At 42.0% G+C, this 16334-nt stretch overlaps 2 protein-coding genes across 10 annotated transcripts in view; both read right to left on the reverse strand.

Annotated features, from left to right (window-relative positions):
- Window positions 1-5898, reverse strand: part of LOC143024915 (presenilin-associated rhomboid-like protein, mitochondrial) — a 40466-nt gene extending 34568 nt beyond the window's left edge. For 3 of the 9 annotated variants that reach the window (XM_076184378.1, XM_076184373.1, XM_076184366.1), the window contains exons 1-3: window positions 5764-5867; window positions 1236-1531; window positions 580-1083 (exon numbers count right to left, since the gene is read on the reverse strand). In XM_076184378.1, coding sequence (XP_076040493.1) covers window positions 580-1083; window positions 1236-1510 — 779 coding nt within the window. In that variant the 5' untranslated portion in view covers window positions 1511-1531; window positions 5764-5867. Of the gene's footprint in view, window positions 1-579; window positions 1084-1235; window positions 1532-1631; window positions 1842-3666; window positions 3686-4131; window positions 4275-5763 lie in introns of those variants that run through there. The other 6 variants (XM_076184374.1, XM_076184368.1, XM_076184367.1 and 3 more) reach the window with 6 other exon arrangements.
- Window positions 5899-11691: 5793 nt separating this feature from the next.
- Window positions 11692-16334, reverse strand: LOC143024355 (isatin hydrolase-like). Its single transcript, XM_076183149.1, has 5 exons — window positions 15984-16334; window positions 13258-13379; window positions 12889-13092; window positions 12033-12211; window positions 11692-11925 (listed from the first exon to the last, which is right to left on the reverse strand). The coding sequence occupies exons 1-5, from the start codon at window positions 16154-16156 to the stop codon at window positions 11731-11733; spliced, it is 873 nt and encodes a 290-aa protein (XP_076039264.1). The 5' UTR covers window positions 16157-16334; the 3' UTR covers window positions 11692-11730.

The raw sequence follows: 16334 nt of genomic DNA on the forward strand, positions 1-16334 counted from the left end.
CATAGGGAACCAGTTTGGCTTCTGCGCTTTGTATCCTCTCAATCTTGCTTATATCTGTCACTCTAGTACCCACAGAGTGATGGATATACGCAAGATCGAGAGAATATAGAGGGCAGCAACCATACTGGTCCACAGCCTGGCAGATAAACCATACTAGGAAAGACTAAAAGCACTGTGTCTGCCAACTTTGAAAGATTGAAGAGAAAGAGGTGCTATGATTAAAATATTTAGGTCACTAAAGGGGGTTGCATTGACAGAAGAAATCTGATTAAAGGCAGAAGAGCTTTAAGAGGTCATGGGAGCAAATTAAGAAAGATCACATTGCTGAAGGATGTGAAGAAGTACGTTTTTCTATATAGATGCATAAATATTTGGAATAGGTTAGCTGATCTAGTCCAAGCTCAAACAATACATAGTTCATATCTAAATTTGATACAGTAAGTCCTCATTATACGGTACATATGTGTTCCTGAAAACCTTACCGCACACTGAAATTCCCGTATACCAAACCTATTATAATATGTAATAATAGGATATGGAATATATATATGCATGTGTGTGTGTGTGAATAATCCATACCGGAAGAGTAGATTGTTGTTCCAGCAGTCACCATGGTTCAGAAGGGCAAGGGGTGGCACAGCTGTTGTGAGGTGCCCCATAAGGAATGTCACTGGGTTATTCACAAAGTCCTGTAGCCATGTCACCATCTCTGCCTTTAGTTCTCGCTCTTTAATCATTGAAATCATGCCATCAATGGAACCCTTAATCACTGCCATGAAGTTTGTATCTTGCATCCATGTCTCTTCCAGGAATGGGTACTTAGACTTAAGGCATACCTCTGGTTGCCTCTGTTGTAGGAGGGCAGCTGCAGCATGGAACCTGCCCAGTTCCTGCATCACAAGAGATGCATGAGCCACATCAAGCCCCTCAGATGCCTTCCTCAAACAGAAACCCTGTGAGTGAAGGTTCTCCAGGATAAGAATCTCACTGCCCTTGTCAATGTTGATATGGTAACAGAATGGGATAGCAAGATGGCCACCTCCGCAGGCCTTTAATACAGCCCTCAGTTCAGGCACAAGGTCTCTGTAAGTAAGATACTGGAATCTTATATTATGAGAAATACAAATGCATAAACTCAAGACACAAAAACACATTATTATGATTGAATGAAAGATGTATGTGCACATTATAAAAAAACTTCGAGGCAAACCAGATAATGTATATCTGAATCGCACCTGTAAGCAAGTCCCTCCCTATAGAGGCATGTGTGTGTGAAGTCAATGAACTCTGTAGAAGAGGTGGTAGGGGCAGTTTTGGCCACATAATTCTCATAAAGCTGCACACCCTGGAGTTTGTATTCTACGCACACACTCAGCAGCTCACTCACAAAGTTGTCACCCTTCTTACACAAAGGTGATTCCCACCATGCAACCAGCTCAGCCTTAGGACCATGGTGAGCACAAAGAGCACTGGTTAGAGCTTCCCTGGTAAGTGCTGATGAAGGAGCCATTCTTCACTGCCTTGTATTTAACTGTTATGAAAAGATTAATGTACACTATGACTTAATGATGTCATCCCACATGTGGATTTTTCTAAATACACATAACTAATTGTGATAGTGGTGTATTTACCCGATTGTAGTCCTATATATGGGAAATGAGCTTTGCTTGTGGGGTCATGTCTCTTTTAATTAATAATTCCAGCTTGGGCTACACTATCTAGGTTATTCCAGGAAATTGCACATCAGCATGGGAAATTGTTCCTTTACATCCTTTAGACATAAGGTCCTTTACAATTTGTTTCCATGACCTCATAATACCAAACCATGAGAGAAGAGGATTCTGTGCCAGGGAAATGTTGAGCTAAAGCTGAAGTTGATGTTCTCAAAAGGAGTATCAATTGCATTAGTTTTATGCAGTCAATATCTTGTAGATAGAGTAACACACTATGGACCAGAATCATGCAGCATTCTCTTGTGACAGAAACTAGTCTTCATTTAAAAACAGAATGCTCACCATTTTTAGATTCTTCTATTTAGTCATACCTACTACCATTCTCCTTTACCACCTATATGACTATATCTGGTGCAATACTGTCCCCAAAGATAGTACCTGTTGTCAGTAATGACATGCAAATGTATGCGGCTATGTGCACTTATCACTGACAGTGCAATGTACAGAGAGTCCTTGTTATACGGTATATATGCATTCCTGAAAACCTTACTGCAAATTGAAATTACCATATACCGAACCCAAGTTTTGACTTATAGCAGACGTACCTTCTCCCTGCTCTTTCCTCTTCAAAATATCTAATTTTACCTCCAAAACACGAGCGGATACCATATATGTGAATTTTTCTTACCGTAAATAGAATCGAGGGTAGTAATTACCAAATACCGTAACTGTGAATTTACCGGATAAAGAATTACCATATAAGGAGGACTCACTGTATAGCCATTTGTATAATGACATACCACATGTTTACTTTCTCCCTCTCTCCATTTTCTGGTTTTTCTTGCTGTGGATGTGCTGTGTCTTGCGACACTGCTTCTGACCCAGGGCAGTGGACAGGGTGCAGGGATGACCTGTCATCTGGGAGGTGCTAAGATAAGAGGGAGGGTGGAGGGGTGTGGAGTATATTCAGGGATGGAATGAGTGGGAATGATTTTATGCCTTTTCCTTTTTGGCTACCTCCCTTGTAAGGGGGAAAAAGCCTTGGTATATGTATGTACAATTTTCACCACAGCTTTCGCTCTTTTCTATTATTCATGTACTCATTTTTCTTTTACTATGTTCCCTTTTCTTCTTCTTCTTCCTTTAGTCATCATATATTTTTACATTTTTTGTGGTTTGGCCCTGAATATCTGGTGGTAATCTATTTCATTCCTCTATAGTTCAATTTAGAAGCAGTAGGCATACTTCACGATTCTTCCTTGGATTTTTATGTAGTTTCAACATGTGCTCTCTAGCTCTTTCTACTGATGTAGTTATATTGTCTTCTATATCAATGAAATGTTTCCCCTATGCACATATGACACATATAAGCTAATCAAACCTTCTGTTTTGCTCTTTTCTCAATTTTTTCCTTTCTTTCACTGTCATTATCTCTAGTTTATCTTTATTCTCATCATCATCATCATCATTATTATTATGGGGCAGAAACATGGAACATAAGAGAGGAAGAGTTTAAATGTGTTAGATGAAATGCCTGAGAAGTGGTAGGAGTTACTAAGCTGGATAGAGTAAGGAATGAGGCTAGGAGAAGAGTGGGGGTGGAGAGGGAGCTGGGAGATAGGTTTGACAAAAAAGTATTGGGATGGTTTCAACACATGGGAAGAATGAGTGAAGATTAGTAAAATAGGTGTGGAATGCAGAGGTGGAGGGAGTGAACATGAGGGGACAACCAAGGAAGAGATGGATGGATGGGGTAAAAGGGGCATTGGGAAAGTGGTGAATGTCTGTTGAGGAATGAAGGGAGAAGACAGAAGATGGGGGTGAGTGGAGAATAGTTGTGTACGGATTATGTTGTGATGCATGGAAGGGAGTGGGTGGGGGAGTGTGTGTGAATGATATTTTGATGCAGCCCAAAGGAATTTCTCCCCATCTTCTCTTTTTCTGCACAAGGGGATGATGGGGGGGGGGCACCAATTAAATGAAGTGGCCTTACTGTGGAGGTGCAATGTCTTGCTGCATTGCTTCTGTCCCATGGCAGTGTGCGAGATGCAGGGATGACCCATCATCCAGGAGCCAAGAAAAGAAGGAGGTAGGGATGGTGAATGGGAGTGGAGTATATGGGAATGGAATGGGTGGGAGTGGATTTATGCCTCTGACTTTGGCTATATCCCTTGTATGGTTGAAAAAGCTGTTGGAATATGTATAATTATCTATTTACTTGTTTATCTTTTTCCAATTCTTCCCTTATGACAGTAGTTGTAGAGCAATAGTTCTTGTGAGGCCTGACATTTATAGGCTTAGTTGATAAATATCCAGTTTTGTTTCTTATAGTGGTATTCTTTTAGAAATGCGCAGCTATGCAATAGAAAATTAATGCAAACTATAATACATCAACGTAATATACGTTTTTTCTTGGCGGAAATAAATATAAAAAATTGCAAAAACCACATGCACTTACGAACGGAGGTACGACGATAGATTCTGGACGCCATATTGTTGTTTGTCCAGTTCCAGTTCTGATGGCGTTGGCGTTCTGTACCGTATGTCGTCCCACTCCAAGTGACGTCATCACACTACATTTTTTTTTACTGTGCTAAGGAGCTGAAATTCACACTTTTCTTCAAGCTATGAAAGTGGAGTATGATAGGGATAGAATAGGTGGGAATGGTTTTTATGCCTTTTTACTACCTCCATTATAATGGATAAAAGCCTTTCGTATATGTATCAAATTATCTACACCAGGGTGACCAAATTTTGAAAACTGGAAAACAGGACACCTAAATTGAAGAGCTTTAGGGACAGTGTGTACCATATTTGTGAAGCGCACAAAACTTGCTCGCAGCTCCAGTGCGATCGTAAATGAGACCGACTCAAACGGTGCTGTGTTACCACATCCGTTCGGTGCTCATATATATAATTGTTCACTCATATATTGTTGTTTTCGAATTAATATACTAGCATGATGTAAAATCTTCTCAAAAATTCATGCAAAATGTTTAAAATATTGAAAATACGGGACAAAACGCGTCCCGGGGACGGTAGACACGGAACGCGGGACAAATGCTTTATATATGGGACGATCCCGTAGAATACGGATGCCAAAACCGGCTGTCAACATACATAACGAAGATGACGACCCTGATGACCTCTAGAATTACAGGTACTGCATTACTAAATGCAAGTTACGATAGGTCATGTTAGACTAGACGAATGTATCATACTTTAATTTCTTCCACTTCCGCAAAACAAAGATGGCATCTCAAGCAGTCGCCGCGCCCCTTTGTTAGTGTATCGCTTTTAGCAATTCTTGTTATTGATTTCCGTCAATAAAAATATATATTACGTTGATGTATTATAATTTACAAAATTTATATTTAATTCTCTACTGCTAAATCGCGTAGGTGTGCACTTCTAAAAATAATTATATTACCTATCCCATCAGCATGTGTTTTATACAATGTAACTATTTTGTTCAAGATGTGGTGAACTGCCGTGTAACTATTTTGTTCAATATGTGGTGAACTACTAATATGTTGAATGTGTGATCTAGGCAGTCAAAAATTATACTCAACGTGTTTCACGTTAATACTGAAACTGGATAATGAAAATCTAGTAATGTTAGTTTAAACTACTACAATCCGATATGATTCTATCTTCTACATAAAGGACATCATATTTTTTTTCTATTAAAATCATTGGAAGTGGTAAAAAGCTAGATATTTGTTGAAGTCCTTCTCCCGATTATATAAACCCCATCACCCTTACAAGAAGTCACCACACGGTGAAGATAGCCATTTCATTATCTTTGCCTTTCTTGCATCACCCCACATTCTGATTGTGATAATGCAATGGTTAATTCTGTAAGGCATATCTGTGACGCCCTGTCCACATATACACCTAGTCAAGGTTTCTCGACCAAAACAAAGCGATGGTCTATGTAAATTTACATTACCGACTCGTAAAACTGCTGGAGAAAAAAATAATTCGTCCAACATTTTATTTCTCTGTATATACAGGTACTACAAATGATCCTGATGAAGTCTGTCCACAAACTAATTGAATTGCACTATTAATATCTAATGATACTTACACTGGGATGTAAAATTAAAACGGGTCCTAAGTAGTCTCACTTCATGAATACTATAAACATAAACATAGGTGTGGAACCCCCCCCCCCCACCCACACACACTCACACCATCGTACGACTGGCATCGTTGGTAACTGAAGTTTAAAGTTCGCAGACTAGTAGTCAAGGTGGGGCACATGACTTGTCGCTTTCATGTTTTTCCAAGTATCTCTGTACTGATGTTTTTTTTTTTTTTTTTTTTTTTAAGAATGGCAAGCATAATCCTTGGATAGGGTTTTTGAGAAATGCAAGAAATTGTGGTAGTTTTATTTTGTTCATTTAACTTGTTTACTTATTTTTCTCAGTGGCGCGTTCAAACGAGAATGATAGTTTATCAGCAATGTCGCGCTTCAAATTTGAAGCTTGTCATTTGTGATACATTTCGACTTAAACCGTCTACTCCCAGTTAGGTAATTAAGGGTGGAAATATGACTGCAATTACTGAACTCGTATTTGTCTTTCCAGACGAATAACAGTATATACCGTTCTTTATTATAATGGGTTTTATATTTCATCCCTAACTCAAATTCACGAAGAGCTTACGTGAATAGGAAATAAACAGATGATGGGTGGGAGTGGAATGGGTTGGGGTAGGTGCATACTTTGGCTGACTACCTGATACCTCCCTAGGAGGTAGGTAGCCTCTGGTAGATATATCTATAGTTCACATTACGAAAGCGAAGTGGAAAAATACAACCAATTTGAAATGCACTTCATTCTAGTGCTAACAAAGTGTACACGTCACCATAAAGAATAACATCAATATTACACGAAAGACATTCAGCAAGTTTGTACATGAATTAGTCCCTCAGTTTTTAATACAGGCCTCATACTTGAAGTACAAACCGAGGTGTTGGCTGATTAGGATTTGAGCCACAAGATCACCATGAACAACCTTACGCAGGATGCGATCGAGAGAAAAAAACGTACACACGTCTTTCTTGTCTGCAACATACCATGCTCGGTTTATTTGCAGCGTTCGAAATGTGTATTTCTTCCTCCACATTGGCAGCCTAGCAAGCAGCACAAGGACAGCGAGAACCAACGGAACATCCTCCACCGAGACAGACAGAGAAAGATCTGCTCAGGTGCGCACCAATAGTCTGAGAACTATATGCGGATCGAATGTTTAGTTTCTTAGAATTGTATGCAGTCGTCCGAACATACTGAATGTTATACCATAATGGACTACACAAGTACTGCATTTGTTTACATTTATGTGGTTATGGTGAATTAACATATTATTATTCCGTGTATATGCCAAGAACTTTTCCCCCTAATAAGGGAGATAGCCAAGTCAAGGCAAGTACCTGTTCACACTCATTCCTCTTCCCCTCCACCACCCTTTACCTCCTTTCATCTTAGCTTCTCGTGGATGACGGGTCATTCCTTGTATCCTGTTCACTGCACTTGGTCAAAAGTAATGTAGCAAGACACTACATCTACAATAAAGCCGCTTCCTTTAATCGGCGACTCCCCCTCTCTCCGTCCCCTCGTGCAGAAAAAGAGAAGACGGGGAGAAAACCTTCGGGCTGCATCAAAATATCATTCACACATAAGCACCTCCCACCCCCCATCCTCCTCCCCTCCCTTGCTTGCATAACAGTATAAGCTATATAAAGTCACTCACCATTCATCCCTATCTCCTGCATTCTCCCCTCCTTGCTCAACGTCCCTTCATCCTATCTATCCATCTCATCATCGGTCGTCCCCTCAAGTTCACTCCATCCACCTCTGCCTTCAACACTTCTTTAACTAATCTTTCAGCACTCATTCTTTCTATGTGTCGAAACTATCCCAATAATCTTTCATCAGCCCTGTCTGCCATCTCCTTTTCCACTCCCGCTCTCCTCCTCATCTCCTCGTTTCTCACTGTATCCAACCTAGTAACCCCTACCATACTTCTCAGACATTTAATCTCAAACATATTAAAAAAAAAATCCTCTTTGCCTCTCTTAAGACTTACTTCCAACTCACTGCCATCGTCTACCCTTGTACACCTTATCACCTTGCATAAACCCACAATTTACCTTCATCTTTCTCTTATCGCTTACCTTCCCAAACTCCGTCACTAACTTCCCTAATCCCTCCTCTGACCCTGCCACAATCGCAGTGTTGTAAGCAAACGACAATTTGTTCACTTCACACTTTTCTCAGTTTTCTTTAACCATCTCCAGTCCCTTGCCCATCACTCTTGTATTTGCCTCCCGCGCCATCCCGTCCATGTACACATTGAATAGCCATGGCGACATAACACATACCTGAAGGAGTCCTACCTTTATCTCAAACCACTCATTCTCCCTATTTCCCATTTTATCACAGGTTCTACAACTATCGTCAAAACTCTTGACTGCCCTTAACAGATTTCCCCCAATCCCATATATCTGCAAAACCTCCCACAGTTCCTTCCTATCTACCCTATAAGCATTTTTCCAAATCCATAAAGGCCCAAAAATATCCTTACCCTTTGCTAGAGCTTTCTTACAAATGTGCTTTACCACAAAAAAACGCGATCCACGCAACCCCTACTTTTTCTAAATCTTCGCTGTTCCTCACCAATTACTTCCTCTGTTCCTCTCCTAATCCTCTCAATTAAAACCCTCCCATAAGCCTTCCCAACTACACTAAAACTGATCCCTTTGAAACTACTACTCATATTTGTCCCCTTCTCCCTTGTAAAGCGGAACTATACAGGCACTCCTCCAGTCCTCCGGCACTCTACCCTCCCTTAGACACACATTAAACCTCCCTTAGACACACATTAAACAACCTCCCTATGCAGTCCACTATTACTGTATCTCCCTTCTTCCGACACTCCGCATGACACCCATCTAACCCAGGTGCATTACCTGTTGATGCATAATTATAAGTAGTATGTACAGACGTAGAGAGGTACGTTTTGTACGTCTCGCGGGGCCGCTGGCGTGATTCACCTAGTGGAGGTGTGAGAACGTAAGGAACAGGACATTTTTCAGAACGAACCCTGAATTAAGTACGTAGTAGGGCTTGGACATCTCAAACGTAGTCCTCGAATGACGTCATGCCCACGCAATTATATAAACAAACATCGAAGGGCGCGAAGTGAGTAGACGTGTAGTTCCCCGAGAGAAACAGACGTGTTCCCTCCAACATCGGCTCCTAGCCGATCGTGGTCGAGTCGCCTTGAAAAATAGTAGTTGTGATTTCTCCTATATCTCCTAGCTGATCGTGTTCGACTTCCCTAGCAGAAGATTCCCCGAATGTAATGGAAAGACTCGCAGTCATATATCGCCTCACTTGGCCGATCATACAACGCCCCGACCTGAATAGAGCCTACTGGTTCTCTCCTGAGGTCTGCTCATTGTTGACCCTTACAACGCCCCGGCCTGAACAGAGCCTACTGGCTCTCTCCTATATCGGCTCCTAGCCGGTTGTATTCGACGCCCCTGGCAGCTATGTATGAACATTTCCGTCACCTTTCAAATCTCCTAGTCGATCCTTTACTACGACCTAACAAAGGACCCTCAAAAAGTGATTGTTACTTACAATCACTATCGTAAGTGGGAAATTGCCCTACCTTTGCAAAAACTTATCTAAACGATTATTTAAAACTATATTTGTCCAGTGACTATCTTCGGCAATCAGTGTAGTGAATTTTCAGTTGAAGTGTTGTCCTCTCCCCTCTTGTCATACTTAGGTAATGGGTTTCTTGCTTATAAATGAAGTGTTCAGTAGAGTTGATATCATTAATACAACTGTAATGAACAATATCTTATTATAAAATAAATGTCAAATGTTCATGTTTTTCCTCCTTCGTCCGACTCGATATGAAAACCTAAAAACTGCGTCGCGTCATTCTCCTGGACTTGGGGAAACATTACTAATGTACTGCCTAATAAAAAAAAACTACAGTGTATTTGTTTGGTTTTAATTAAAGTTAATTGTACAGAAGAAATACGTGTCTAGAAGTTATGACGTAAATGTTGAGCCTCGCAATGAAAATGGTTTGAAGGACGAACAAAATGCAGTCATAGATACAAGACTTTATTAACAAATTTAAAAACAATTTTATATGCAATATGTAAGTTCTAAATGTTGTTAGTTGTTAGTGGTTAAATGTGGCAACTCAAATTTCTTCCGATCCCACCCGGATGTAAAATGTATACATAAATTATATAGACCATGGACTGAAATCTATTGTCTCCAGATCTGGAAATAAATTACAGCAATGGTCTGAAAAGTGGCCAACTAAATAAATCCAAATAAATGTAAGGTTATGCGGATGGTGAAAATAACTATATGTAAGATTACTATTTGGGAATTGGTTAACAAAAGTAAATTGTGGAAAGAATCTCGGCGTAATTATCAGTAATGATCTATCATCTAAGCAGTGCATTAGAGAAAGCAAAAATTTCTAGGCCTGATTGCGCGATGCTTGGATTTTAAAAGTTCATTTGCCGTTAACAAGCTAGTTAGTTCGTCCACATTTGGAACATGCCGTTTCTGTATGGGATAACCGAATCTCATTAAGGCTCAGTACACACGATCGAGCATTGCCCGTCGGGCACTCGCTAAATGCCCGTCAATCGGGCAAATTAGGTGAGCAAACGATTTTATTGCCTGTGCTCGTACTTCACCTACATCACCAGACAATGCCTGGCGCCAAAGTCGGTTTGCTGCCGACCACCGTGTGTGACTGTTGCCAACCAACACCCGTGTGTACAACACAACCTTTGCCCGGTAGACGGGCAATGCTCGATCGTATGCACGGGCCTTTAAAGCTATTGACGGATTGAAAAAAATACAACTACGAGCCACAAAACAGATTCCAAATATCAGAAATAAATCACACGAAAAAAGGCTAAAACACATGAATCTATTTTATCTATAAAAGCGTACATTCAGGGTCAATTTGATACAGGTCTTCAAGATTTCAATGGGAACTGACATCAAAGGTGACGAAATTTTCAAACCGAATGCGAATCATACAATAATGGCCTTAAACTGTCAGGAAGTAGATTTAATAGTGGGTAGAAACAACTTTGTCAACCACGTAGTAAACAAATGGAGTAAACTTCCTGCAAAGGCAGTGCAATGTTCGATATTTTAAGATTTACTTAGATCTGGATTTCTCAACCTTTTTAGCCATATCGCCCCCTTTTTCATTTGAAAAAAAGGATCGCCCCTCTTAATTGGAAAATAATGAAATTATTGCAACGATGATAAACAACAAATTTAAAATGTTTTACTCACGTTGTGTTTTAATAAGATCCTTGGGCCCAGCTGGTGCTTCGTTGCTAGATCTCTTAGGCTTAAAATTTGTCAGAAGCAATACCTGTGACGTTTTTCGCCCCCCTGAGCTCAAAAATCGCCACCGTTGCGAATGACTGATTTAGATAAACATCTATGCAATATGGTATAATTCCTACCATTTACTTCATTATCTAATATGTTTATTTCATCGTGCATTTATTTATTATATATCATTATCCGTTTATTATTAAGCATTATCCGTTGTACTTTTTTCGCATTCGACAGTTATGGGCAAAAAGGTCCCCTGTCTGTGTGCTTTTCCTTTGTAATCTGTTCACCTCACCTTTTAGCACCATAACTTCTTCCTAATCGATTTAACTTTGATAACAACCCTACTTAACGTGTACATCACATGGCATTTTCTTCTGGGATTATCAGTAAGACGGCTTTGGGGTATTTTCTATTTTCGAAATGCCTACACGAAGCATTTCACGTATCGCTGATGACCCCTGGTGACACCGAATCCACCAAGGTATTAGGACTTCGAGGCCGAGTTGCATGCAATCAGCTCAAAAAAGACTCTCTTTCGACTTCTTCAAAATTGGCGCAATATCCCACGGCATGCCCCATGGACCCGTATAGCACATCACCAGAAACAAATCTTGCTACGTAAAAGGTGTCCCGCAAGTTCTCCAAGGTCAATGGAAACACGGGTTAACGAGAATCGCTACGATGAACATGGCAGAAGCCAAAAGGAAGTTAATTTGCGGCTGCACGAGCGAAGAGGCGGCAGAGGTCTCCGGAAGAGTCAGCACAAGTCTCGTTGGCGCACCGCTTCCGCCCTCGACCTTCATCGGCATCACCATCAACATGGCGCCCTTGGTTGGCACTTGCTGGCGAAAGAAAAGGGATTCACGGTCATTTCACAAAGTCAACGCTCCCCCAGTATTAAGTGCACGAAAACCTTGTGTAGTCTTTGCCCACGTGGAGAACTCCGTACCTCCAAATTGGCGACATTCTCCAATCCGTAGATATTGGCTTCGCTCAGTATCTGGTGAGTTTCGTAAGTGGTTGAAGGACCGTGGTCGAGCGAGGGCGTGTCGAGTCCCACTCCAACCACGCGACGTCCGGTCATGCGCTCGTAATCGACAAACAGGTTGGCGGCGCCAGGACTAATACCTATAAAAGAAACAAACGTTACAAGTTTACAAATCGGTGCGCGCGATAAGTAACTTGATAAAACTATTTTCTCTTTATAATTTAGTCCTTTAAGATATTCTTCTTGGATGTGATAAAGGATCAAAATGCGCTACGGTTGGAGAGGCAAAATCTTTGTCAACGGTACTAAAGCAGTGTCCAGACGATCGGGCGTGTCCGTCGGGCAGCGCGGTTGGCGGGCAAATTCTGCCGGGCCTGCCCGTGAATGTTGTTCGAGTTTACGAACACCTGGGCGTGCCCGACAATGCCAGCAGCGTGTGAGTCCTGTACGACAAGCATGGCGCCTAGCATTGTCAAGAAGGTATTGTACACCATGATAATTACTTTGTGTCTAAAGAAAAAGGGGAAAAAGAAACGTGGGAGGGAAGCCTGCTGTGGGTTTACAATATTATCTTGCGTCTGGCAGGGTCGAAACTTCAGCTACCGGGCACCGCCTTAATGATTTCGTTCGATGAGCACTCGGGCAATTTGACCGTTTGCCCGTCAAATGTGCCCGTTAACAGGCATGCCCACCGATCAGGTCCGCTCATCTGGACAGGCCTTAAGGTACCAAATTCATTACCTTAAACTGTCTAAATTTGTTCAACGCCAGCTTATATTAAACCAGCAAAACCGTTCATAAGAATTCATCCAATTACCTGGGAGGGTCATGTTTCCGTTTTCCCAGTCAGGTCCAAAGTAGGCAGTTTTGTTGCCGTAGTATTTTCCCCAGCCTGTCCTGACGAGCACAATAGCGCCGTCCGGAATCTGCCCGTTGGTTTCCAACCACGACGTGACGTCATCAGCACTCAGTTCGGCTATGGGGTCTTCCGACACTTTTTCGGAGATATCCATAACGACAACTGTTGGCAAGTTACCAATAAATTAGTGACAAACCACGGCGACAGACCTTTTGGTCTATCAAGTCTAATCCAGAAAGTATAGAAAGATCATTTCGCTTAGCGTTCATCCGATCAAATTTAAAACTGAACAGTCCTTGCATTCCTAACGGCAAAAGCGACACTCACCTGGTCCGATCAACCTTTCTAATGGGATTTGATCTACGGTCCACTTGTCCTTTCCAAAGTGCTTAGGAGCGTCCATGTGCGTCCCACTGTGCTCGGCCATCTCCAGAGCGTATCCTTCAAGCCTACAAAAGAATATACGCAAGTCACATACGCGCGTTCTCTTTTAACAGTGTTTCTTAACCTTGGGGGTAAGAGGCATGATAGCCAGTGCAACGCTACTGTACATTTACAATGAGAAACCAAAACAAGATTTGTATCACTAATCCTTTTCATACGTTTGCATTGTATTTGTACTGGATGGGGGTACGATATTTTTTCTGAGATATCTAAGGGTACATAGACTGAAAAGGGTTAAGAACCGCCGTCTTAGAAGTACCAAACTCGTAGCCCGGCCCCTACCCCCAGCACCTGACCTTACTTGTTTACCACCAGAACTTCTTTAACTTGTCTGGTCATGGAAGTGAAACTGGTGGGGTGGGGGTGGTTAGCATCCTTAGGTACCCTCTGCCAACCCCGCACATACCCACACCAACCCACCAACCCACACCAACCAACCACCCCACATACCCACACCAACCCCCACATACCCACGACAAACCCCCACATCACCCCCTCCCCCACACCGACACCCACCCACACCCTCCTCCCCCACACCGACACACCCGCACCCTCCCCTCCCACATTGACACCCACCAGCAGTATCCCCTCCCACATCGACATCCACCGACGCCAACCCCCCACATACCCACAACAATCTCCTAACACCCACACCAACACCCTACACACCCACACCAACCAACCCCGACACCCACCACACCAGCAGTTCTCCAAGTGGTTGATATCGACCGCCAGGGTATCGATGGGACCATCCCAGGGGTCGAAGAATGACCAGGGGGGTCGAAAGGGGGTCGGGGAATGTTTACTGGTGGGGTCGATGGGACTATTCAAGCCTTCGATCGGAAATTTTCGATAACGATTTGTAGAAATATGTAGAATCTCAGACACCATTAGATTAAAAAGATTTATATATTTTTTTTAATTCAAACAATGTTTTTTTTTTTTTTTTTTTAGTATTTCTTCAGAAATTTCAGCAGCGCTTGCAACACTACCTTCAACCAAACCCTCCCCCTCATTGTCTCTCGCAGTTCTACTTTCAATACAAGGTGTCCATGAAGGATGCATCCTGTATGACCTTGACACCTGGGATTTTCACCAAATGAGCAATTAGTCACTTATCAAATATAATGGGCGCATGTGGGGCGGCGGACGATTTCTGTCGCTCCAACATAAAGAGACAAGTGTTCAATCCCCCTTCTCCTCTTCCTTCCCCCCTACTTCTTTTCTCTCCCCGTTTTATTTCCCCTTATTTAATCTCAAGCATATATATCTCAACTTGTACTTGAAAAAGCTGTAATAAGCGAAACGTCGTACAAATAAAGGCTCCGTCCTCATATGGTGTTTAACTCGTCTGCCTTGTCGGCAACTGCTACTTTCATGAAAAAAGACAACAAGTAACCACAAGAGGCCTCTCAGCCAAGCACGGGACAGCGAGAGCAGACCACTAGGCCCATACATCACACCACCCGTAGGACATTCTAAACAACGTGTCGACGCTTCAAGAATAAGGTCAAAGGTTACAACGATCTTCACATCGAAACCCCTCTGGTTGGCAACCTTCAAGAATGCCACCTGCTCCATGTTTTACCCATACTCCTATTGGGCACTCCTTCGGGGGGAACGCCATTTTCAACCCCCCTTTTGCCGTTTATAACTTAGCTAGGAAAGTCTGGCAATCCTTCGAAGGTTTCTTCGGGGCTGGCCAGCAGCTGTTGTATGAGATTAGACTAGGCTAGGCGAAGAATAAAGAACAAAAACCAAAACGCCTTTTACTCCAACCCGCCACGCAACGCCAAGCAAACATATCCTTGTCAAAACAAGGATATGTTTGTTTGTTGGCTTGAAGAACAAGACATAAGCAACGTATTTAGAAGAAATGTAAAAAAAAAAAAAAAAAAAAAAAAAAAAAAAAAAAAAAAAAAAATAAGTTTCAACATAATTTCGTTTTCACTTCCTGTTTATGCATTTATTGTGACGGCTGAAACCCTGACCCTCCTATGAATAAAGCAAGACACGTCAAACTTGCTGCACTCGATACTCATGCACCCTTCAGAGGTACACCCGTTGTTTACTCTATAATGCTGTCACATTTTAAATTTGCGAGCTGTAACCATCATATATTGAATTTCAGTAAATAACTCAATGTCGTCCAATTATTTAAAGTATGCAGCCTTTATATGACCCATGCGGCCCTCGAAGCATCCTGAATTTGGCTTTTTTTTTCTATTCGCTTTTTCATAGGACAATTTGAATGTTTTTCCTCGAAATAAAAACTATACTAATGTTGAAACTTCATTAGGGGTCGACGAGTTCATTTTTTTACAACACCTACATCACACGACCCAACCAATTCCCCCTCCCAACGGACCCCACCTCTGATCCATCCACACTAACCTCTCACCCCCAAGCCCAACATACACCAACCCCCGACGGAGGATTTGGCGTGAGCGGGGTAGAGGTGACAGAGGCAGGCCACTTGAAGTAACTGGAATAGGTTGTAGGAAACAACGCAATATTATTGTCCCCAACAACACGACAATGTGAACCTTGGTCATTGCCTGAAGGGTTGAGACACATTTTAGTGAAAACTTATCAAAGTACAAACTTACCAAAATCCCTTCTCGTTGTATTCCTTTACCACAATTGTCTTTCGAAAACCTGGATTACCTGGCCAGGTCATGGTTTCGTTGTTGTAGGCATAGTCAAGGTCAAGGAGGGGCGCGCCACTGGCTAATAACAAGACTTCACACCAGCAAAACAAAACGACACCGAGAAACACCATTTTCCCTGGAATAATAAAAATCTGATGAATGCACTTTAAACAGACACTGCCGTGCTTGGAGTGTTCAGCCAAAGACCCGTTCCTTTAGTCTAATTGGTCAAATGAGCGTGTCACTAGCCTAACTACCGACAACTTCATTAAAGGTGCTGGGTTATGTTTTCACTCAACCTTACGGTTG

The sequence above is a fragment of the Oratosquilla oratoria genome, chromosome 4 (genome assembly GCF_046742065.1).
Source record: "Oratosquilla oratoria isolate Oo_2021 chromosome 4, ASM4674206v1, whole genome shotgun sequence".
Lineage (NCBI taxonomy): Eukaryota > Metazoa > Arthropoda > Malacostraca > Stomatopoda > Squillidae > Oratosquilla > Oratosquilla oratoria.